This window comes from Salvelinus namaycush, chromosome 37 (assembly GCF_016432855.1).
Source record: "Salvelinus namaycush isolate Seneca chromosome 37, SaNama_1.0, whole genome shotgun sequence".
NCBI classification, from domain to species: domain Eukaryota; kingdom Metazoa; phylum Chordata; class Actinopteri; order Salmoniformes; family Salmonidae; genus Salvelinus; species Salvelinus namaycush.
Genome location: NC_052343.1, coordinates 6,079,735 through 6,102,218, shown reverse-complemented (window position 1 = coordinate 6,102,218; position 22,484 = coordinate 6,079,735). Strand labels below are relative to the sequence as shown.

At 41.7% G+C, this 22,484-nt stretch overlaps 2 protein-coding genes across 6 annotated transcripts; both read left to right on the top strand.

The window, feature by feature from the left end:
- The first annotated feature begins 581 nt into the window (after positions 1–581).
- LOC120031077 (ubiquitin carboxyl-terminal hydrolase 5-like) lies at positions 582–14,385 on the top strand. 3 transcript variants are annotated; one of them, XM_038976636.1, is made up of 20 exons: positions 582–875; positions 1,490–1,618; positions 1,972–2,038; positions 2,368–2,495; positions 3,031–3,176; positions 5,499–5,683; positions 5,937–6,031; positions 6,373–6,566; positions 6,757–6,828; positions 7,425–7,515; positions 7,703–7,828; positions 7,979–8,132; positions 8,297–8,471; positions 8,797–8,885; positions 9,157–9,342; positions 9,711–9,854; positions 12,343–12,485; positions 12,786–12,936; positions 13,290–13,374; positions 13,585–14,385. In XM_038976636.1, exons 1-20 carry the CDS (start codon positions 768–770, stop codon positions 13,676–13,678), a joined length of 2,562 nt encoding a protein of 853 aa, XP_038832564.1. In that variant the 5' UTR covers positions 582–767; the 3' UTR covers positions 13,679–14,385. The 3 variants fall into 3 exon arrangements, with proteins under 3 accessions (XP_038832564.1, XP_038832565.1, XP_038832566.1); XM_038976637.1 differs by having other exon boundaries at positions 1,975–2,038; positions 13,585–13,702; XM_038976638.1 differs by having other exon boundaries at positions 583–875; positions 9,157–9,285; positions 13,585–13,702.
- An 850-nt stretch (positions 14,386–15,235) lies between these two features.
- Positions 15,236–21,936, top strand: LOC120031082. 3 transcript variants are annotated; one of them, XM_038976650.1, is made up of 9 exons: positions 15,236–15,348; positions 17,580–17,628; positions 18,273–18,452; positions 18,622–18,759; positions 19,269–19,520; positions 19,600–19,686; positions 20,431–20,579; positions 20,923–20,990; positions 21,282–21,936. In XM_038976650.1, exons 2-9 carry the CDS (start codon positions 17,592–17,594, stop codon positions 21,349–21,351), a joined length of 981 nt encoding a protein of 326 aa, XP_038832578.1. In that variant the 5' UTR covers positions 15,236–15,348; positions 17,580–17,591; the 3' UTR covers positions 21,352–21,936. The 3 variants fall into 3 exon arrangements, with proteins under 3 accessions (XP_038832578.1, XP_038832579.1, XP_038832581.1); XM_038976651.1 differs by having other exon boundaries at positions 15,282–15,369; XM_038976653.1 differs by lacking the exon at positions 15,236–15,348 and adding an exon at positions 15,701–15,788.
- The last annotated feature ends 548 nt before the right edge of the window (positions 21,937–22,484 follow it).

Sequence of the window (22,484 nt, the reverse complement as noted above, 5' to 3'; positions counted from 1 at the left end):
TCATAGTGGCCTATTTTTTTCATAGCAGAATTTCTTAAATCGAACTATTTAGGCTATATAGGCCTACTTTACCAACGTCCCACTCACCAAACATAAATCATGGCAGGTCTGAACATGCAACATGTAAAATATTTACCCTGTTTGACTACAAAGTAATGTGTTCATCAGCATTAAAGGTGGCAGCTGATATGACACATCCAATCCTGTATCTTTTTCCACAATTTCATTGACATATTTGGGGTTTGTGTGAAGTTCTCTTTCCACGCGGTGGCAGTAGATCATTTGGTGCTTTAAAAAACCCTGACATTTTCGCCTTCTCTTCGTCGAAGTGGCGAGTTCTTAAACATGACCGTAATTACTGAAAAGGCTATGTGTGAAATAAGCAGATGGTGTCTATTTTGCCTGTGCGTTTTATTGTATGTCTTTGTTAGAAGTTAAATAACGTTTTAATATACATTTGATTAATTGGCGATCTGAATTCATACTTAATTCATGTTTCTCTTTCAAACACAATATCGCATAATTGTGCGGTAGTTTGTACTCTATATATTACGATTACCACGCTACCCGGAGCGTGTTATGCGCGTTTGGCCTTGCGTCCACACAAACAGGGAGGCATCAAGCCATTCATTGGGGGGGAGACAGACAAACAGAGAGAGGGGAAGAACAGTACAAACAGACAGTAGTCAAAGCTGGGGAATCAAAAGCTAGGGTCCAAACTCAGAGGAACAAGTGTCCGACTGGAAGGCAGAATTAGTTAGTTTGAGATGGCGGAGGTAAGCGAGGTTTTGATGTCGGTTTTGTCTACAATTCGGGTTCCGAGGCCCGGGGACCGTGTCCACAAAGACGAATGCGCCTTGTCATTTTCTTCTCCGGTGAGTAACCGTCTTCTCATCTAACGTTATTAGCTTCGTATTAAACCTGTCTTTTAGATATGCTTTTTCTTTGGATGTTTTTTGTGTATTACCAGTTATACAGCTAGCTAGATTGGTAGTTAGCTAGTCACAACAATAGCTAGCTAACGCGTTAACTAGTTAGCTACTGTAGCTTGAGAAACGTTAACCAGCTAGCTAACATCTTTAGCATTCAGCTAACGTTAGCTAGTTACTGTAACCAGTGGTTGTCAAATCATTTCCGAATATCATCATGACCAGTTGTCAATGAACTCACAGTAACATACGTAGTTAACCAACGTTACCTTTCAAGTGTAACGCTAGTTAGCCAGTTGGCTAACTATAGCTGCCACTTGACGTGTCATTCCAACTGTTTAGCTAACTAACGTTAACTTGCTAGTTAGCATGCTAGATAATCACACTGTCAGTTGTAATGATGCTCTTCAATGTTATGAGTTGGTCGCGTGGGTAACTTCAACTACTGTACGGTTACATCCAATAGATTGTTGGGTAAACTATCAGCTGTCCAGTTACCAAGATAGCCAATGTAATGACTAACCTTAATGTTCTCGCATTTTTTACATTTTTCTTTATAGGAGAGTGAAGGAGGCCTGTATGTGTGCATGAACAGTTTCCTTGGGTTCGGCAGCCAGTATGTGGATAGACACCACACCAGGAGCGGACAGCGGGCTTACCTGCACATCTCCCAGACCCGTAAAGCTCCGGTGAGTTACACACTGTTCCTTCAAGCCTTTTACTGAAGTCTGGCTGAGTCTAGCCAGCAATAGAGGCACTTGAGGCTGAATAGTGGCCAAACAACAACAACACATTGAGTGTCGAAATCAAAATTATTGCTCTCTAGACAGTACAAAAGTAATACACCTTTACACGGTATGACAGGGAACTGGCAGCATCTAATGACAATGTGCCATCAGGCCAGTTCATCTGGTTTTAATGGCAACTACTTCTGTTTGGTTTGCTCAACGTCTATAAGAAATTATACACTATGAATGAACCACCTTTCTTGTGGATGGAGACATTCCACAATTCACTAAATCTGAACTGTCATTTTCCCCAGAAGGAAGATGATGAGAACTCTGGATCCGGTGACCCACCCAAGAAGAAGCCCACCCGATTAGCCATAGGTAACAGCAGAGTTAACAGTAGCACATTTTCAGACAGGCCTCTGTGGGTGCAAAGAACCCCGAAGCAGCCTTCAGGTAGCCTGGGTACCAGTCTGTTTCTACTAACATTCCACTCCTTGTATTCCATGTCATGACAAACATGTTTTTAGCATATGACACAGAGTGGAATGATAGCTAAACATACTGGTACCCAGGCTAGCCTTCAGGGACGCTGACGCCAACATTTTCCATTCTATCCGGTTGGAGCCAAAACTTTCATAAATGACTCTGCCATGATAGATCAATGAAACTGATATAATGTCTATTTACACTCCTCCTCTCTGTCTCAGGGATCGAGGGAGGGTTCAATGTGGAGCAGGAGCAGTATGAGGAGGAAGTAAAGGTCGTCCTCTTCCCTGATAGACAGGAAGTTACATCCGATGACCTCGCCACCATGCCAGATGTTGTGAGAGACCGGGTGAGACACTTTGTGGGTGAACACCTCAAGTGTTGCCTCAACTTTGCTAATTATCTCTTAAATGTTGTGTGTTTGTCTGTGTTTAGAAAGAGGCCCTATCATTGCCATGGGCATGTGGTTTTGAATCCCTTCATTCATAGTTAGTGTATGCATTGGAAACTAATACGAATCTGCTTTTTCTTTTTTATGTTAGAGGGAATGGTCGGGGAGATGGAAATTAATTATAATTTTGACACTGCAAATTGAACCACAGCTAAGCCCAAAAAGAGATTGTATTTGAAATATTTGAGACACGATCACTTCTTTTTTTGTGTGGGGAATACTTGGGAACAGATTTCCTAAAGTAAACTCATTTTATCTGAATTTAGTATATTTTTTGACCAACTAACTTCGGGGGGCGCAAAAAACCCACTAGCGGGATGGTTTTGGCCCACGGGCAGCCTGTTGACGACCCCTGCTCTAGATATTACACTTAATATAGATTGACCATGCATTCTTGTTGTAACCACCTATAACCTTCTCTATATCCATTTAGGTATCTCTAGCAATGGCGGGGCTGATGTCTGCAGACTCAGTCTCTCATGCCCTGCAAGTGCAGCAGTGGGACGGCGAGCTGCGGGCGGAGTCCCGGCACGCCGTCGAACTCGAGCAGCTCAACAACGGCACCAAGATCCCTCCCAGGTGAGAGGCTGGTTAGGCTCGGTTGTTGTTCTGAGCTGGCATTGGCTAGAATATCACAAGCATTCCGGCGTTAACCTCTCTGGTACAAGTGGGACGGTAGCGTCCCACCTCGACAACAGCCAGTGAAATTGCAGGGCGCCAAATTCAAAACAACAGAAATCCCATAATTAAAATTCCTCAAACATACAAGTATTATACACCATTTTAAAGATAAACTTCTTGTAAATCCAACCACCGTGTCCGATTTCAAAAAGGCTTTACTGCGAAAGCACACCATGCGTTTATGTTAGGTCAGCACCTAGTCACAGAAAACAATACAGCCATTTTCCAGCCAAGGAGAGGGCTCACAAAAGTCAGAAATAGCGATCAAATTAAACTAACCTTTGATCTTCATCAGTTGGCACTCATAGGACTTCATGTTACACAATACATGTACGGTATGTTTTGTTCGATAAATTTCATATTTATATCCAAAAATCTCAGTTTACATTGGCGAGTTATGTTCAGAAATGCATTGTCTCAAACAAACATCCGGTGAAAGTGCAGAGAGCCACATCAAATTACAGAAATACTCATCATAAACATTGATAAATGATACAAGTGTTAAACATACGAATAAAGATAAACTTCTCCTTAATGCAACCGATGTGTCAGATTTTCAAAAAGGCTTTACGGCGAAAGCACACTTTGCGATTATGTTAGTTCAGCACCTAGCCACAGAAACCCATACAGCCATTTTCCAGCCAAGGAGAGGGCTCACAAAAGTCAGAAATAGCATTAAAATTAATCACTTACCTTTGATCTTCATCTGGTGTCACTCCCAGGTCTCCATGTTAGACAATAAATGTTAGTTTTGTTTGATAATGTCCCTCTTTATGACCAAAAACCTTATTTTTGTTCGCACGTTTTGTCTAGTAATCCGAATGCACAAGGCGCGTGCACTAAGTCCAGACACATTTTTTTTTAAAGTACAATAAAAGTTAGTAGAAACATGCCAAACGATGTTTAAAATCAATCCTCCGATTGTTTTAGTCATAAATAATAAATAATATTTCAATTGGACAAAAGCTTCGTCAATAGAAAAGGAGAAACAAGAAAGGCGCGTTCCCGATCAGACGCATGGCTGATGTCTGGAAATTTCCACTGGCCACTGATTGAAAGTGCTGTATCTCCCAAATTTTTCTGAGTAAAAGCCTGAAACAATGCCAAAAGGCTGGCCACATGTAGAAGAAGCCATAGAGCTTGTGAACTGGGTCCTAAGTCTTTGTATGGTGGATAGGCTTTCAATGGAAAAACAGCCTTTCAAAATAATAGTACTTCCTGGTTGGATTTTCCTCGGGTTTTCGCCTGCCATATCAGTTCTGTTATACTCGCAGACATTATTATTATTTTTATTATTTTTTAAAAATAAATTTTATCCCCTTTTCTCCCCAATTTTTCGTGGTATCCAATCGCTAGTAATTACTATCTTGTCTCATCGCTACAACTCCCGTACGGGCTCGGGAGAGACGAAGGTCGAAAGCCATGCGTCCTCCGAAGCACAACCCAACCAAGCCGCACTGCTTCTTAACACAGCGCGCCTCCAACCCGGAAGCCAGCCGCACCAATTTGTCGGAGGAAACACCGTGCACCCGCCCCCCTCGGTTAGCGCGCACTGCGCCCGGCCCGCCACAGGAGTCGCTGGAGCGCGATGAGACAAGGATATCCCTACCGGCCAAACCCTCCCTAACCCGGACGACGCTAAGCCAATTGTGCGTCGCCCCACGGACCTCCCGGCTGCGACAGAGCCTGGGCGCGAACCCAGAGACTCTGGTGGCGCAGCTAGCACTGCGATGCAGTGCTCTAGACCACTGCGCCACCCGGGAGGCCCTTCGCAGACATTATTTTAACAGTTTTGGAAACTTCAGAGGGTTTTCTATCCAGATCTATTAATTATTAATATGCATATCATAGCTTCTGGGCCTGAGTAGCAGGCAGTTTAATTTGGGCATGCTTTTCATCCAAAATCCCGAATGCTGCCCCCTACCCTAGTGAAGTTTTAAAGGAACTTGACAATTTTGCTCCTTTTGCTTCATAAATGTCCATTCATTTCATCATCGACTTGGATCATATACAAGGTCTGATGGCGTAATTAATATATTAAATAATTTGTCAACATGTAGCCTAAATAAATATGTTTTAGTGAATGATTGACAGAGAATGAACAATCTCTCATTCTCCCTCTGTCTTCCTCTCCATCATTCAATGATTCTTCCTTTCTCTCTGCCTCTCCCCTCCCACCCCTCTCCAACTTTCTCCCTTCGCGCCATCCTTGTCTTCCAGTGGTTGGCGGTGTGAGGTGTGTGACCTGCAGGAGAACCTGTGGATGAACCTGTCGGATGGAAGGGTGTTCTGCGGTCGCAGGTATTTCGATGGTTCCGGGGGGAACAACCATGCCCTCCTGCACTTCCAGCAGACGGGACACCCTCTGGCTGTCAAACTGGGTACCATCACCCCCGACGGAGGAGGTGATGGCAACACAAAACGAATACTTGGACACTTGAAACAACACAATTCTGTTTTATTTACCAAGTGCTTCTTACTAGTCCCAATATTCCAGCAGTCACAGAATCCATATTGACACTCTTACCCTTGAATTATTGAAAGGGGACAATTTAAGAAAACACTGGAAAGGAAAAGGACTCGAAGACAGTTGTAACTTGGTTAGAGGCTGTATTCTTTGAGCTTTTAATGTCTGACTTGCTTCTGTGGCCTTTCCAGATGTGTACTCCTATGACGAGGATGATATGGTACTGGATCCAAAGCTCCCCGAACACCTGTCCCACTTTGGCATCGACATGATGACCATGGAAAAGGTAGGACTGCCGAAATCAATAAAGATACAGGTTCTCTAGGGCAGGTTCTCTCCTGCTGCAGTGTTGTAGTTTAAGGACTTGTCTTCTTTAGTAACAGATATTTTCCTTCATGAATAAGGACTATACTTTTCCGTACTTGCCTTACCGGTGTTTTTAGTGGCAAATGATGTTCAAAGCTGGCCTGGCCCCATTTTCATTAGCTCATATTTATTGTGTTATAACAACAAAATTAGAGATGGGACTCTGTGAGACCATCTGGTTCATCTGTCATTTGTCTTTCCCCCTGCCATTCCTTCCCTGTTTCTCTCCTCGACACCGGTCTTCCCCTCCCTCCCATGCAGACGGAGCACACGATGACAGAGCTGGAGATAGCGGTGAACCAGCGTGTGGGGGAGTGGGAGGTGATCCAGGAGTCAGGGGCCACCCTGCGGCCTCTATCGGGCCCCGGCCTCACCGGCATGAAGAACCTGGGCAACAGCTGCTACCTCAACTCGGTCATGCAAGTCCTCTTCACCGTGCCTGACTTCCAGAGCAAGTCAGTAACCGTCTATCACTTCTACCTCTTAGTCTGCGTCCCAGATGCAACCCTATTCCATTTCTAGTGTGCTACTTTTGACCAGGGGCCATTGGCCCTGAGATAAAGAGCAATTTAGACAGATTGTAAAAAGAGTGCTGGAAAATACTCACGAAACCCCTCTGTCGTGTGTGTGTGTACCCCGCCTCAGGTACGTCTCCAACATTGACAAGATCTTCAATGAAGCTCCAAGCGACCCCACCCAGGACTTCAAAACCCAAGTGTGAGTTTCCACCAAATGCTATTTTCTTTTTCAGTGTAGCATGCACACACTCACACAAGCTTAACGTTGTTATCCATTTCGCGTCAAACATAAATATGGTTTATTAAACCTGCCTTTTCCCAACAACCTTGAGACTACACACACCTGTGTCTGGAAGTAGCACAGTGTCAGGGTTATAACACGTGTATTCAAAGCTAGTCACACTGGCATACAACTGTTATGGCACACACATGCATAGTCATTGGCACTGTGAGATGCATGTGTTATGTTTGGATGGACAGTAGGTCATTGTCTGAAGGCCAGCCTTTCTCCACCAGATGTCACTAACCGTTCACTTATCTGAGAAAAAACGATCCATTTCTATGGCCAAGACTTACATTAGATAAGATACGGGGATGGTAATTGTTAGCACTTATTTTTAAGTATTTTGGGGAAAAATGCAACACTTTCCCCTAATTTATAAGACTGTTTAGTTTAAGAAATAGGATTTCTTCCGATGGATCAGTAATTCCTGTTTATATTATCCTCTATTTATACATTTTAAATTGACTTTGTTCCAATGTTGTTTGATGTTCAGCATCTATTCCTTATTTCAGAGCAAAGCTGGGCTATGGTCTGTTGTCGGGCGAGTATTCCAAACCAGCCCCTGACCCCGGAGAGGGTTCTGAACCCAGCTCTGAACCCAGAGTAAGTGAATGGAAAGCCCTATAAGATTGTGCGGAAGTTTTTCTTAAGTCAGAATGCTAGCAACCGTAGCACTGGCGCCTCAAACACCTCCAAACATGACAAGGTTTTTCTAGTTGTGTTTACATTAAGCGATTGTGTTTTCATTTTCCATGTGTATTGTCTAAATACTTTTTTTTTTTGTTTCCAGGGTGACCAGGTTGGCATAGCAGCGCGTATGTTCAAAGCACTTGTTGGGCGGGGCCACCCGGAGTTCTCCACCAATCGGCAACAAGACGCCCAGGAGTTCTTATTACACTTCATTAATATGGTGGAGGTAAAGTCTTTCCATCTTCTGTCACCAGTTCCCCCCCCCCCTAGTTCCCCCCCCCTCCTAACCCTAACCCTAACCCTAACCCTAACCCCCCCCCCCCCCCCCCCGTTGTACCCCATTTTCTTAGTTTTGTTTTATTAACCTCTACCTCAGAGAAACTGTCGTTCGGGGGTGAACCCATCTGAAGCCTTCCGTTTCCTGGTCGAGGAGAGGATCGTGTGTCAGCAGTCACAGAAAGCAAAGTACACGCAGAGGGTGGACTACATCCTCCAGCTACCTGTGCCCATGGACCAGGCCACCAACACAGGTGAGGGGCTCATGGGAAATGTAGTTTGTTATTGTGTCAATTCCCTTGGTTTTTATTGAAGCCTCATTAAATAAGTCAACCAAGTTTTTATAAGTCAAATATATTCTTCACAAAGTAACATTTATTTAAATTGAGTACATCAATTATCCCTCTCTCTCCATCAGAGGAGCTGCAGAAGGCTGAGCGTCGGCGTGAGGAGGCAGACTCGTCGGGAGCCCCTACCCCCGCGCCGGTGCGCGCCTGTATCCCGTTCACAGCGTGCATGGCGGCGCTCAGCGAACCGGAGACGCTCACAGACTTCTGGAGCTCCGCCGCGCAGGCTAAGACCACCGCCACCAAGTATGACAACGCACACGATTCACTCAGTCTATCAATCTATCAATCAGTTTCCCAGTCAATGAAATGTATTTCCCAACTCCAGTCCACGAGTACCCACAACAGCACACCTTTTTGTAATAGCCACGGACAGGCACGCCTGATTCAACTTGTCATCAAGCCCTCAATGAGTTGAATCAGGTGAGTTTGTCTGGGGGTCCAACAACAATGTGTGCTGTACTGGGGGACTGGAGTTGGAAAACCCTGAATTAAATCATCCCATCAATGCATTTTCCAAGGGAAAATGTAGTTTGTAATTGGTCTCGCTCTCTATTCGTCCCTCTTTCAGAACCACCCGCTTTGCCTCTTTCCCTGACCACATGGTTATCCAGGTTAAGAAGTTCACTTTTGGACAGGACTGGGTCCCCAAGAAACTAGGTGAGTAGTCTGCTCTGCACACAGTGTAAACAATGTCTTCATGATCTTCTGTATTGAATACCATTTTATTTACATACACATGCAACATCTACACCTGTGGGTTATCACAGACGATATCAGTTCAATTCAAGTGGGAAATTCCATTGTAGTTGCTTGACAAGTCCAAGGAACCACACATTTTTAAATTACTTTTCCATTAATGTGAACTGAAATGTGGGATTAATGTGGCACAGTCCCTGTCAACTAAATAGATGTTTGTTTGTCCCTGCAGACGTGAGCATCGATGTTCCCGACACGCTGGACCTGACTGCGCTCCGTGCGACCGGCCAGCAGCCGGGGGAGGAGCTTCTGCCAGAGGTGGCCCCACCCCCTCTCATGACCCCTGACGTGGAGGTCAAAGGTATCCTGGGTTCCCACGGCAACGAGGAGGACGACTCGCTCTACTCCCCACTACTTTGTCAGTCTCTGTCCTTTCTGATCTTTCCTTCCTTCGTCCCGTCGTCATATTTTCCTTTTCTTCTTTCCCTCTTATGTTTTCTCCATGTTTTTGTGTTTACACCTTTTTTTAAATTTGGTTTTGTATTTTCAGTGAGGTGATGTGAGTTATCATTTCAATTCTATGGTGGGAAAGAGACTTGGTTTTGCTATTATTGTCCAGAATGAGTTTAATATGGTTTGCCAACGTGGTGTTATTTTGTTGGCTGTCTCCAAATGTCCAGTTTCTCAGCAGTTGTTAGGACCGTTCGTGACATCCTTATTGTTGCTGCTGTCTGTGGAGTGCATCCATATAATTAGACCCTCTCCCCTCCTCACTCTCTCTCTCAGCCCCAGTCCTGGACGACTCTACCGTGTCCCAGTTGTGTGAGATGGGATTCCCACTGGAGGCCTGCAGGAAGGCTGTGTACTATACTGGGAATACTGGAATCGACGCAGCCATGAACTGGGTCATGGGCCACATGGACGACCCAGGTAGGTCACGGAGGATCAGTTTTGCCAAATATACCATAAAACACGTGTGTCTGTCATGGATGTAGGGCTGTAAGTAGGTGGTGTTTGTTGAGAAATATACACTACCGGTCAAAAGTTTTATAACACCTACACTCATTCAAGGCTTTTTCTTTATTTGACTATTTTCTACATTGTAAAATAATAGTGAAGACATCAAAACTATGAAATAACACATGGAATCATGTCGTAACCAAAAACGTGTTAAACAAATCAAAATATATTTTATATTTGAGATTCTTCAAATAGCCACCCTTTGCCTTGACAGTTTTGCACACTCTTGGCATTCTCTCAACCAGCTTCACCTGGAATGCTTTTCCAACAGTCTTGAAGGAGTTCCCACATATGCTGAGCACTTGTTGGCTAATTTTCTTTCAATCTGCGGTCCGACTCATCCGAAACCATCTCAATTTGGGTGATTGTCGATGCCAGGTCATCTGATGCAGCCCTTACACAGCCTGGAGGTTTGTTTTGTCATTGTCCTGTTGAAAAACAAATGATAGTCCTACTAAGCGCAAACCAGATGGGATGGTGTATTGCTGCTGAATGCTGTGGTAGCCATGCTGGTTAAGTGTGTCTTGAATTCTAAATAAATCAGACAGTGTCACCAGGCAAAGCACCCCCACACCATAACACCTCCATGCTTTACGGTGGGAAATAAACATGTGGAGATCATCAGTTCACCCAAACCGAGTGTAACGGTTTTGACTTGAGGTTATTGTTTGTAGGGGTGCCAGGTAGGTTGTGCCTACCAGAGAAAATATTGATTTCTCCTTTTGGTTTGGGAGGGAATGAGTCCCGTCTGGTCCGTCAAGTCTACACCAATACAAAGGACTCATGTAGAAGTCAGGATGGACATACACTTTTCATAAACCCTTAAAACATTGGAAATAACTTCAAAACAGCTGTATTCTTTTGCGTGGGTTGTATTACCAACATAAATGATCACACACATAATAAAACAAACAACGAGCTCTGGTTCCTCAAGAAAAGTCCCGTACCTCGGGCCTACAAGAGTCCAGCCCGGTAAAGGAGTTCAGGGAACTCAAGTGACCTTAGTTACGCAATGTTTGTCCATTCATAAAAAAAGTGTAGCGTAAACCCAGTCTCAATCATACAATCAATATCAACTATTTTACCACACAACCATAAAGAGTTTTAAATCTCAACACGTCTTCAACTACAACTGACCACATAAATCATCACGGTATACATCACACTAAAACAAATGAAATGCTGTATGCAAAATAGTTGTAGTCAGTCAGACGATCCAATCCGCCAACAGATCTCCAGCTGAGAAAGGCCACGACATAACAGCAGAGACCAACAGATGTGTAGTCCAAAGGAAGAAATGAGTGTATCCGATCCTGGTTAAGGTTGAGACAAGGCCACAAAGCACACTTTTAAATACAACATAACAAAAGGATCTTCGGAACTGAGGGTTGAACACATCCACATTCGCACCACTATCACAACCCCACTTTTGTGCAGCTGATGCTGGCTATTTAATTGGGAATTAAAGGGGAAGCGCCCTATTAGAAGGAGAAGCACTGAGACGGTTCAGACATTCAGGGCCGTCTCACAGCGGTTTGAACCAAAAATCTCAAATTTGGACTCCAGACCAAAGGACAGATTTCCACCGGTCTAATGTCCATTCCCAGTGTTTCTTGGCCCGAGCAAGTCTCTTCTTCTAGTTGGTGTCCTTTTTAGTAGTGGTTTCTTTGCAGTAATTTGACCATGAAGGCCTGATTCACGCAGTCTCCTCTGAACAGTTGATGTTGAAATGTGTCTGTTACTTGAACTCTGAAGCATTTATTTGGACTGCAATTTCTGAGGCTGGTAACTCTAATGAACTTATCCTCTGCAGCAAAGGTAACTCTGGGTCTTCCTTTCCTGTGGCGGTCCTCATGAGAGCCAGTTTCATCATAGCACTTGATGGTTTTTGCGACTGCACTTGAAGAAACTTTAAAAGTTCTTGAAATGTTCCGTATTGACTGACCTTCATGTCTTAAAGTAATGATGGACTGTTTCTCTTTGCTTATTTGAGCTGTTCTTGTCATAATATGGACTTGATCTTTTACCGAATAGGGCTATCAGCTTGCTATTTGAAGAATCTCAAATATAAAATATATTTTGATTTGTTGAACACTTTTTTTTGGTTACTACATGATTCCATATGTGTTATTTCATAGTTTGATGTCTTCACTATTATTCTACAATGTAGAAAATAGTAAAAATAAAGAGAAAACCCTTGGAATGAGTGAGAAACTTGACCGGTAGTGTAAGTTAAATGGTATAGACTGCCATGTGATTGACCGTGAAGTAGAACCAATTAGTAATTTCCAGCAACGTTGTTATTCATGTTTTACAATAGTAATTTCACGACAGTATGCAACTGATTTCATTATGTACGTTATATTCACGTTTCCTCCCCCTCTGTGATTGGCTGCAGATTTCTCCGCTCCCTTGGTGTTGCCGGGCACCAGCTCCGCTCCCGGGACCACGCCCACAGAGAGCTTTTCTGAGGAGCACCTAGCAACCATCGTCTCCATGGGCTTCAGCCGAGACCAGGCCACGCGAGCACTGAGGGCCACGGTGAGACTGTTTCCTTTACCATTACTATGAATGTAATAAACTCCCCTTCACGTCTAGCACTGCTGTAGTGACAGAACTCCTTGATGTTGCTTCAAAGTAATAATACAACTGCAGTGAGATTTGGCACATGCTCAGTAGCTGCATTCCCCTCGTGGAATTTACTGGTATGATTAGACCTTTGTCACAATATACTCTATTCTAGCACACCGTTGAAGTTCACACATGCATTCTTCATTTGTGCTGCTGGTCAGGTCTCCAACCTTTAACCAAGTGGTCTCTCCTCTCCTTCTCCTCTTCCAGAGTAACGTCCTAGAGCGCGCCGTGGACTGGATCTTCTCCCACCTGGATGATCTAGAGTCCATGGAGGTTTCAGAGGGGGGCCGCTCGGCCGCCGAGAGCGAGGGGTCCCGGGAGCCCCCTCCTGGGCCTAAAGTCCGAGACGGACCCGGCAGTAAGTCAACAGCGAGAGGAAGCGGGTGAAGGGGAGTGGGTCCAGTTTGGGTTGGACGTTTGAACATATTTTAATATTCTCTTCAAAGCATCTGTATGTACGCACTCCTGGAAATAAAGAATATACTTAATTTTTTCCACAACATTTATTGGTTAATGATTTCCTATTTGTGGAAAGCATATTACATGTGTTTTGACAATGCGCACATACTCCAAATTGTTGTCTGTCCATATCTTTCCATTTGAAACACCCGCTGTATTGAAATTGATGTCCAATTGCAGTATAGATGCACTGTCACTGATGTCTCTACTATGTACGTCTTCCTTTTTCTCCTCTATCCTCCTCTCTTCCAGAGTATGAGCTGTTTGCCTTCATCAGTCACATGGGCACGAGCACTATGTGCGGCCACTACGTCTGCCACATCAAGAAGGACCAACAGTAAGCGCCATTCTCTTCATTTCATATAGAAGAAACCACTCCTTTTATACACACACTTGATACATGAATGTCGTTCTACTTAATGCCCACTTCTGTGGTGCACGGTGTTGCTGTTGAGATTCTGTGGTTATAACAATCTAGGCACAGCTTTAAAGTGCTGTTTCTTGTTTTCTCATGTCTGTGTGTTTTTCTCTTCCTCTTCTCTCTCAGGTGGGTTATCTTTAACGATCAGAAAGTGTGTGCCTCAGAGAAGCCGCCCAAGGACCTGGGTTACCTCTACTTCTACCGGAGAGTCACCGAGTGAACGGAGGGGGGCAGAGTTTCACTTAGGGAGGGGAAGAGGGTCGCCAACATGCACATATTATACACACTGTCACACACTGAGCTACTAAGAATGCTCTGACACAAGCTTCTGAACTGACAAATGTAGGGTTTAAATAAATACACTTTTCCCACAACTATGTACGCAGACACAGGCAGGTGGAATGGATGGGGTGTTTTTAAAGGAGAAGTCTTTTTTTTTCCCTCCACTTTTTACAAACACAGTAGTGTTGGTGGAAGGCTGCTGGTGTATTCACCCCTTCTACGTGTATACTCATCTTGCAACTGACACCAATCAACTCATGATAGATACTGGTATCATTATACAGTGTCTATGGCAACAATGTTCCCGCCTCTTCCCTGAACAACATGCCACTTATTGACTAGCATCTGTTGTATTGTTATTGCTTCTTAAGCCAAGCACTGCCTCCCTTCTCTCCCCCTTCTGTGTTCCAACATGGCATTTTCATAAGTTTGGCATCCACAGTAATCGAGAGGGAAACGTTAATAAAATACAAAAAAATAAAATGTGTATTTAAAAAAAAAAAACTAAATAAAAACTAAACCAAACAGGTTGTTCTTTCAAGTGTAGCGAGGGTGATATCTGGCTGATTTTTGTTTTGTTTATTTTGCTCAAATTAGTTCCTTTGTTACTTCTGCTCTGACAAATAAAGATGTCTTTCTGCTGCCCCTGCTTGTTGTGTGATTGTGTTGAGATGGATGTGACTAGTGACCACTAGTCATCGAGTGGCCCTGCTGCTCTGGGTTCTTATATGCAGGCTCTCACTGAAGAGCCGGGGACACCAGGTGAGTCATGGTGCTCTGCACTAGCATCAGTCCACAGACTCAACATCTTCCTGAGGGCTCTTACATGCCAGTGATACGTGGTGAGAGTGCAACTATAGGTCTTGTCTTCATCACAGGGTGGGAGTGGAATCATTGTGGGGGTTAATTGGTTGATATCAGTTACACCTGACACCATACTACATTTTGACTCATTTTATGTTTGCTGCTGCTCTTCTAAGAACTATTTTAGTAGTCTTTCAGGTGTGTATATCTTCATGGCCACATGCCTGGAAGACCCAAGGCCATATCATTGAATATCAATTTTGCCGTTCAATTTATTTTGATAGGCTGGAAAAAAAGATAATATCCTACTTTTATTTGGTTTAATAGCGTGGTTTTATAAGGTAGATTTTTAAAGTAGGCTACTATTGATAATGCAAAAGAACATACTATATTTACATGAGACGTTTAAGTGGTATTACTGTCAAGTTCACGTCATAAAGGATCATCACAAAAAAGTATGTCACGATACTTAGTTATATGCAGTCATTCAGCGCAAATGCAATGTTTCCTATATACAGCACATTTTGCAGATTGGACTTTTAGTAAGGAGCCAATTTCCTATGAAGTTGGGTCACTGGTGGAAGGTGAATACAAAATCAAATAAGGAGTTTGCAAAGAAGGCGCAGGCAAGTAGCATGCGTAAACCCACAATCTTTCCAAAGTGCAGACGTTTTTTCTCGATCTCTTCCGCTCTACTCCGTCACTATCCTCAACGCATACTCATTAGTGTATTGTCGCGAAAGGACAACGTGGGTTTTTTTCTCTGATTTTTGTAACCTAAGACGTTTTGAGAATCAATTTCAGGTAAATTACAAATCAGATCAGGTAATATTAATGTTCCCATATGTTTGTCGGAGCTAGTTCAGTTGGATGGGCTATATGTTTTTTTTACCGAGAGAGAGGAGTTTTATTATTTTTAGTTCGTGGGAAATGTTGAAGGGAGAGGGGACGGATAATCAACTTTTACCGGTTGAATTTAGACACAAATATAATATTTTTTTATATTACATTTCTCCAGAAATATGTTTTACAAATATGCAAATTATTCAGTATATCATATTTGCATATTGCGCAGATCCATTTTTCTGGACGAAACCAGCCTAAATATTTTGGAGTCATTTTGTTTAGATACTCCCGGACCGGACTAAAATTTGATTAACGCAGATGCTTCTTAGTTGGGGTGTGGGAAGAGTCTGACTTAGACTACCAAACGCCTATTTAGACCGAATCACCATCTCTTCAAAGTAAGTTACTAAATATAGTCAGTCCAATTTGTGACATTCTCTATGAAATGGACATTTAAATTATCTGTAATTTAATGTAGTGAGCTTTGAAAATATTGACGTATGTCGATTTTAAAGTGTTTAAAATGCATTAAAATCTTTATGATGGTAGTATGATTAACATTTTCATCAAGTTTTGAAAATACAAATATTAACTGACCAAAACGCTAACAAAATCTCAAAACTGATAGGTATTTGCAAAAATGTCATTTCAGCCTGGCCTTAAAACTGTTAAATCACCACAATCAGTAGACTATTATAATGTTCCATAACACACAAAGACATGTAAAAAAAAATAATAGTTACAGCAAATGAATAGCTCTTGATCAATAGTATATCGAAGAGATATTGTAGGATAGGCTTTTATCGAGCAGGCATCTACGTTTTTAGCCACGTTTTATTTGTTATGCTACTTCGTGGCAAATAAATCAACCATAGATTAACAGCCTACTCAACAGCCTACACAATATCAAACATAATATCAAACATAATATCAAACATATCAAACACAATATCATTGTCTGTAGCCTATCACCGTTTGTGAGTTAATCAAAGTGAGATAATACATCATGATACGAATCGAATAATTATTAGGTTACTGCAATTTTGATTACAGGTGGTTCATAACAAAGATGATTACTATTAGTAAATTACAGTACATTTTAAAGTAGACTATAATTCACCTCTGTGAATAGCATGGTATTCAGATATAGGCTTTGTGGAATAGTTGAATATTTTAAAGTTATCAAAGATAGTGTTAAGAATTACATCGATATCAAACACCTGATAAAGTATGAAATGCCGATTTCAAGTAGGCATACAGTATCATTATAAATAAATGGGTCTTCATTTAATTAAGTTGCTCAAGTAAAAGGTGAATATTGTAAAGTAGTCAAGCATTGCCCCAACTACTAATACGGCTGTAATAAATGAAGTTATTACGATCAATCTGAATTAAACAAATAGTGAAAATGAGTTAATTATATATAATTACTATTTACTAACACAATTGTGGAGTGATAGATTACTTATTGTTATTCAATAAACCATCTTCAGAGGGATATCATTCTTGAAAACGTGTAACTAATATTATACTGTAAATTAGAATATTTACCGCCTTTGTTGTCGATTTTCAGTTAATTTATTTACTGGGATTTCTATCCATGAACTATGAGTTATGGCACAAAGTTATTTGTATTTTGCTCTGATATAGACTAATGATTTTCATATATGAGTATTTCGATAATAATGGTGATGATGATTATACATATTTACATACTCAGTCACAATTCATTACATACGTTTTTGTTGTTATCGGTTAGAGAGGCTTATGCTTATTAATGTTATTATATATACATCTACCTGTTATTGAAATGTGTCAAATGTTTAGAGTAAGTTCTGAAAATAATGAAAAGATAGAAAAGAATCTAGCCCTGCTCTGAAAACTATCATCACAGCTCTAGTCATGCAAAGAAACATTTGACTCTTTTGACTTTTTCACAGATGTTTTATCTTTTTATACATATATAAATGTTAGAGAGAGAGAGGGGAAGTAGCCTTGTGGTTAGAAACCACAAGTTCGCTCAAACAGAAGCCATGTAGGAACATAAAGTCTAGATTAAACTCTACTTAGAAATGTACTAATTTTTATAGAATATACTTTACATTTTAGATGTTTCAAAAGTGTCAATCTCTCCTTAAAATGTTCTATGCATTTTGACTGCATGAATGTCATTTAAATTTGCATTCCAGATTTCAGATAAAATGTCCAATATGAAGACTTTCTCCTGGTTTGTGTTCGGTGGGTAAAGATCTACACTACATGATTGAAATACTAAAATGTTGTTGTATTCATTGTACTCTTTCTCTTACCCCTCACACACACACACACACACACACACACACACACACACACACACACACACACACACACACACACACACACACACACACACACACACACACACACACACACACACACACACACACACACACACACACACACACCTGTCTCTTCTCTCTCTTTCTATTAAATTCAAAGGGTTTTATTGGCATGGGAAACACATGTATGTTTACATTGACAAAGCAAGTGGAAAAGAAAATAAACAAAAGGGAAATAAACAAGGGAAAGAAAACAATCAGAAATTAACAGTAAACATTACACTCGCAAAAGTTTTTAAATAATATATACATTTCAAATGTTATATTATTGGCTATGTAAAGTGTTGTAACAATGTGCAAATAGTCGAAGTATGAAAGGGAAAATAAATAAACAGATACATCTCTCTCTATCAATTCAATTTCAATTCAGTATGCTTTATTGAAATGGAAAGTTAATAATACATTATAATACAAGTAACAGAAGTACTTTAATAATAATAAAGGGATTGCAGTACTCTCTCTCTCCCTCTCTTATTCTCCCTCTCTCTCTCTTTCTCCGCTCAGCCCTGTGCATTCTCCATGTGGTGGGTGAGGTGATCTACAAGACAAAGGGGGACTCTGTCAAAATTGATTGTGGAGTCAAGACGTCTAACAAGGATGTAGAGTGGAGTCATAAAGCTGTGGGTGGAAGTGAATCTGTTCTGATCTTCCACGTTAAAGGAAATACTGGCAACCAGCGGAAAGGTGGATAGAAAAGAGATCATTATAAAGAAATAAATGGGTTATTTCATGAAAAAGTAGCAGTAAAAATAAGTGTTTCCTAAAATACCGCATAGATCATATGCCGTAAAACAAATGTATACATGGCGTTTTGTACGTGTTCATTATAGTCCTTGTCTTTTCCCCATGTCAGGAAATGCTCCCATGGTTGGAAGGGCGAAAATGAGAGGGGACGGGCTGGAAATCTCTGCTCTAAATGATGGTGACGCCGGACTTTACATCTGTATGGTGGACATGAAAAGGATGCATCACAGACTCGACTTTGTCACAGGTGTCACTCCGCATAGGGTTATGGGGGTGTCCAGCAAGTGCATGTGGACACCAGTCCTGCAAACTAGCAGTTTTTATAGCAGTGATAGTGAAGTGATATTATTATTGCTAGTACACTTGAATGATACCACCAAAGCAGATCTGGGTTCAAATACTACTTGAAATCATTAAAAATCCTGTATCTGTGCTTGATTGAGCTTCCATGTTGCAATGGAACCAATATAAATGTCTCAAAAGTGTAATCCTCACCCACTTAGCACTCCAGGCAGGCTAAAGCAAATACTCAAATTATTAAAAGATTTAAAATAGTATTTGAACCCAGGTCTGCACCAGAGGTAAATTCTAATGGCAGAATTCATGTGGCGAAAGCTTCTGTGTTCTCCTTAGACATTTCTCCCTCTGTCTCTTCCCTCCCTATCTTTTCCTCCTCGCTTTCTTGTCATACTCTACCCCTCCCTCTTTATTTTCCCTCTCCCTTCCTCCCTCTCCCCCCTCCCCTGTCTGAACCAGTCAAGGTCCGCCCCTCCAATGAACTCATCGAAGGCAACAATGCTATCCTCGAGTGCCAGGTGACAGGAGTGGATCCCTTGCCCAGTGTGGAGTGGCTTAGTCCAAGTGGAAAGGTGGAAGGGGCCCCTGGACGACGTGGCTCTAGGAATGTCTCTTTCAGCTCTGTGGCCCTGTCAGACACAGGAGAATGGACATGTCAGATTACTCAGGATGAGAAGACACACAAAGAGACTCAGACCATCAACGTGAGAAGTAGGTAATAGGTGGTAGCATCCCCAATACAACCATGGTAGTAATGAATATTACAATGCTTTTGTCTTTTCTCTCCCAGGTTTGTTGCCGAACGAGGGCCAAGATGATGGGCAGGGGCACAGTGGACCTAACTCTGATGTAAACGCAGTGACACCTTGCAATCACTGTGAGTATCACTACTTTATGAACACCGACTACTGATTCATTGTTTCATTTTCCTCATGGTAAAGGTATTGGAAGCTCCTACTTTATTCAATCTCTCCTTAACATTGGTCAATTCAGGACGGGAGGAGGGGTTGTTCAAAAAAGTTACAAAAATAAAACGTTTCTCATTAATCTAAAGTGATTCAATAAAATAAATTATTCACAAAAGAAACTATGGCAAATTCTATCTCCACAAGTGTGAAATGCCAAATTTCGAGTCAACCGTGCATTGACGTCAATACTGTAACGATTTTGTTCTTCTTCTGACGAGGAGTATGAAGGATCGGACCAAAATGCAGCGTGGTACGTGTCCATGTTAAATTTATTAAACTGAACACAAAAATAACAAAGGAGAAGACACGAAAAAACGAAACAGTCCTATCAGGTGACAAAACACAAAACAGGAAACAACTACCCACAAACACAGGTGGGAACAGGATACCTAAGTATGGTTCTCAATCAGAGACAACGATAGACAGCTGCCTCTGATTGGGAACCATACCAGGCCAAACACATAGAAATACAAAACAAGGACAACATAAAACACCAGACATAGAATTCCCACCCAAACTCACGCCCTGACCAACCAAAATAGAGACATAAAAAGGATCTCTAAGGTCAGGGCGTGACAAATACGCCGATTTTGAGGGTGAGTTGCCACTTCCGAGGTCTTCACTGAGGTGCACCCTGGTTGTGTGTCTCTCAGGTACCAAAGGCAGCCAGCAGTCCGGTGAGGGGGTGCCCATGCTGGACTTAAGCCTGTGGGTGTGGGTGGCAGTGGGAGCAGGATGCCTGGTGGTGGTCTTACTCGTCGTGACCACTGTTCTCCTGCACCGCAGGAACAAAAGAATGAAGGTGAGGAGACAGTCCACACGGGAGGGATCAATGAAAATGTCACTGCCAAACTTAGAAACCAAAGTGATCTATAAGCATATATAGACCAATATATATTTATTTAAAAAAATATTGTCAGCGCAATAGAAAGCTGTATCGGTCTGCTAATACAGGACTAGTAAAGGCCTAGTATATTATTATTAATATATTTTTTTAATTCAGATTTTTACAGTGGGTACTGCAGCACACTCAGCACCCATACTTCCCACGGCTCCCACTTAATGATTGATTTAGTTATATTCAGGTGGAGCGAGTGCTTAACAGCAAATGAAAGAGAAAGACAATACATGTTTTTCTCCCTCAGAAAAGAGACCGGAAGATGAAGAACATCAGAGTGCCCCTGAAGTCCAACGACTACTGCCAGTGTAACCGGTAACTACTCTTTTGCTCTGTCTAGTAGAATCAGAGAAGGGAATTTCTGCACACTGTGTATTCCTGAACGGTCACGTAGACCAGTGGTTTTCAAACCTCCCCCTTTACAATTTGTTGTAGCCCTGAACTAGCTCACCTGAGTTGCCTATTCAAGTGCTTGATGAATAGTTTACAAGTTGAATCAGGTTTCCTAGCTATGGAAATAATATTTAAAATACATGGAACTATGTAATATAAAGTAGTTAGCGATACATTGTCAAGTTTAATATTGTTAACACATGTATTTCACAGCACACTAGAGGGTCCACCCCGGAGGACGCAGAGAGAGAAGCCTTCGGCTGTACCACGGCAACAGCGTTGATGGAGCGGAGTATTATGGGCTGGAACATGATTGCTTGACGACACAGGGTGGATGGAAGAATGATTGAGAGAGAGAAAAGTAGCCTTATACAGTTTGAGAGATACAAGGGAGAGAGAGAGAAAGAGAGGGGGGAGATAATGTAAATGGGGTTATGTCTGTTTCAAAAATATGAATGATGAAATTATATAAACTGAAAATCACATATTGAAGGAAGAAACAAACAATGTTATTCTTACCTATATGTTATTGAACGTCATCTGACGTCTTTCCCGCATTGTCAGAGCATCCTCTACTGCATTGCATCTTTGTGCTTAGATCATTTTCAATGATCATTCATTTTCACACAAAGCCTGAGACTTATACTGTACGGTTTTAGAATGATTTTGCAATGATTCTTACTGTGATATTGTTCAGTGTGGCATATTTACAGACGTTACAATTTTGTCAACGTCATGGCTACTTTTTTAAATACCCGCATGTTATGTTATGAATTGATATACCTGTTAAATGAAAGTGTTTTCTTGTTGAACGGAATACAGATCATATAAAGCATATTTTTTCGTTTGATTTCAAACATAATATGCACCGCTGAGTCTCGTCTCACTTTTAATAAGGATACTTTTTACTTGAGTCTTTTTAAACACTTACAGCCTCCTATTACATACATTCTAGTGGCGTTGTCCGTGGTTACGTTTCACTTAACTGGTGCAGTAGAGTGCAGACAGCTGTAGTAGACTCCAAGCATGTCGAGTGATGTCTTGGAGTTGCGAGCCCAGTAAAAAAAACTGTGTGTGTGTGTGTGTGTGTGTGTGTGTGTGTGTGTGTGTGTGTGTGTGTGTGTGTGTGTGTGTGTGTGTGTGTGTGTGTGTGTGTGTGTGTGTGTGTGTGTGTGTGTGTGTGTGTGTGTGTAAAAAAAAGTACCCAATGGTCATACATGAATAAAGGTAAAGATACCTTAATAGAAAAGGACTCAAGTAAAAGTGAAAGTCACCCAGTAAAATACTACTTGAGCAAAAGTCTAAAAGTATTAAATATATTTAAAACCTCTAAAAGTCTAAGCTAACATATGGACTTGTTTTTAAGAGGGTCATACCATTGATCATTTCGAATTTAAGGACCCTGTTAGGTATCAA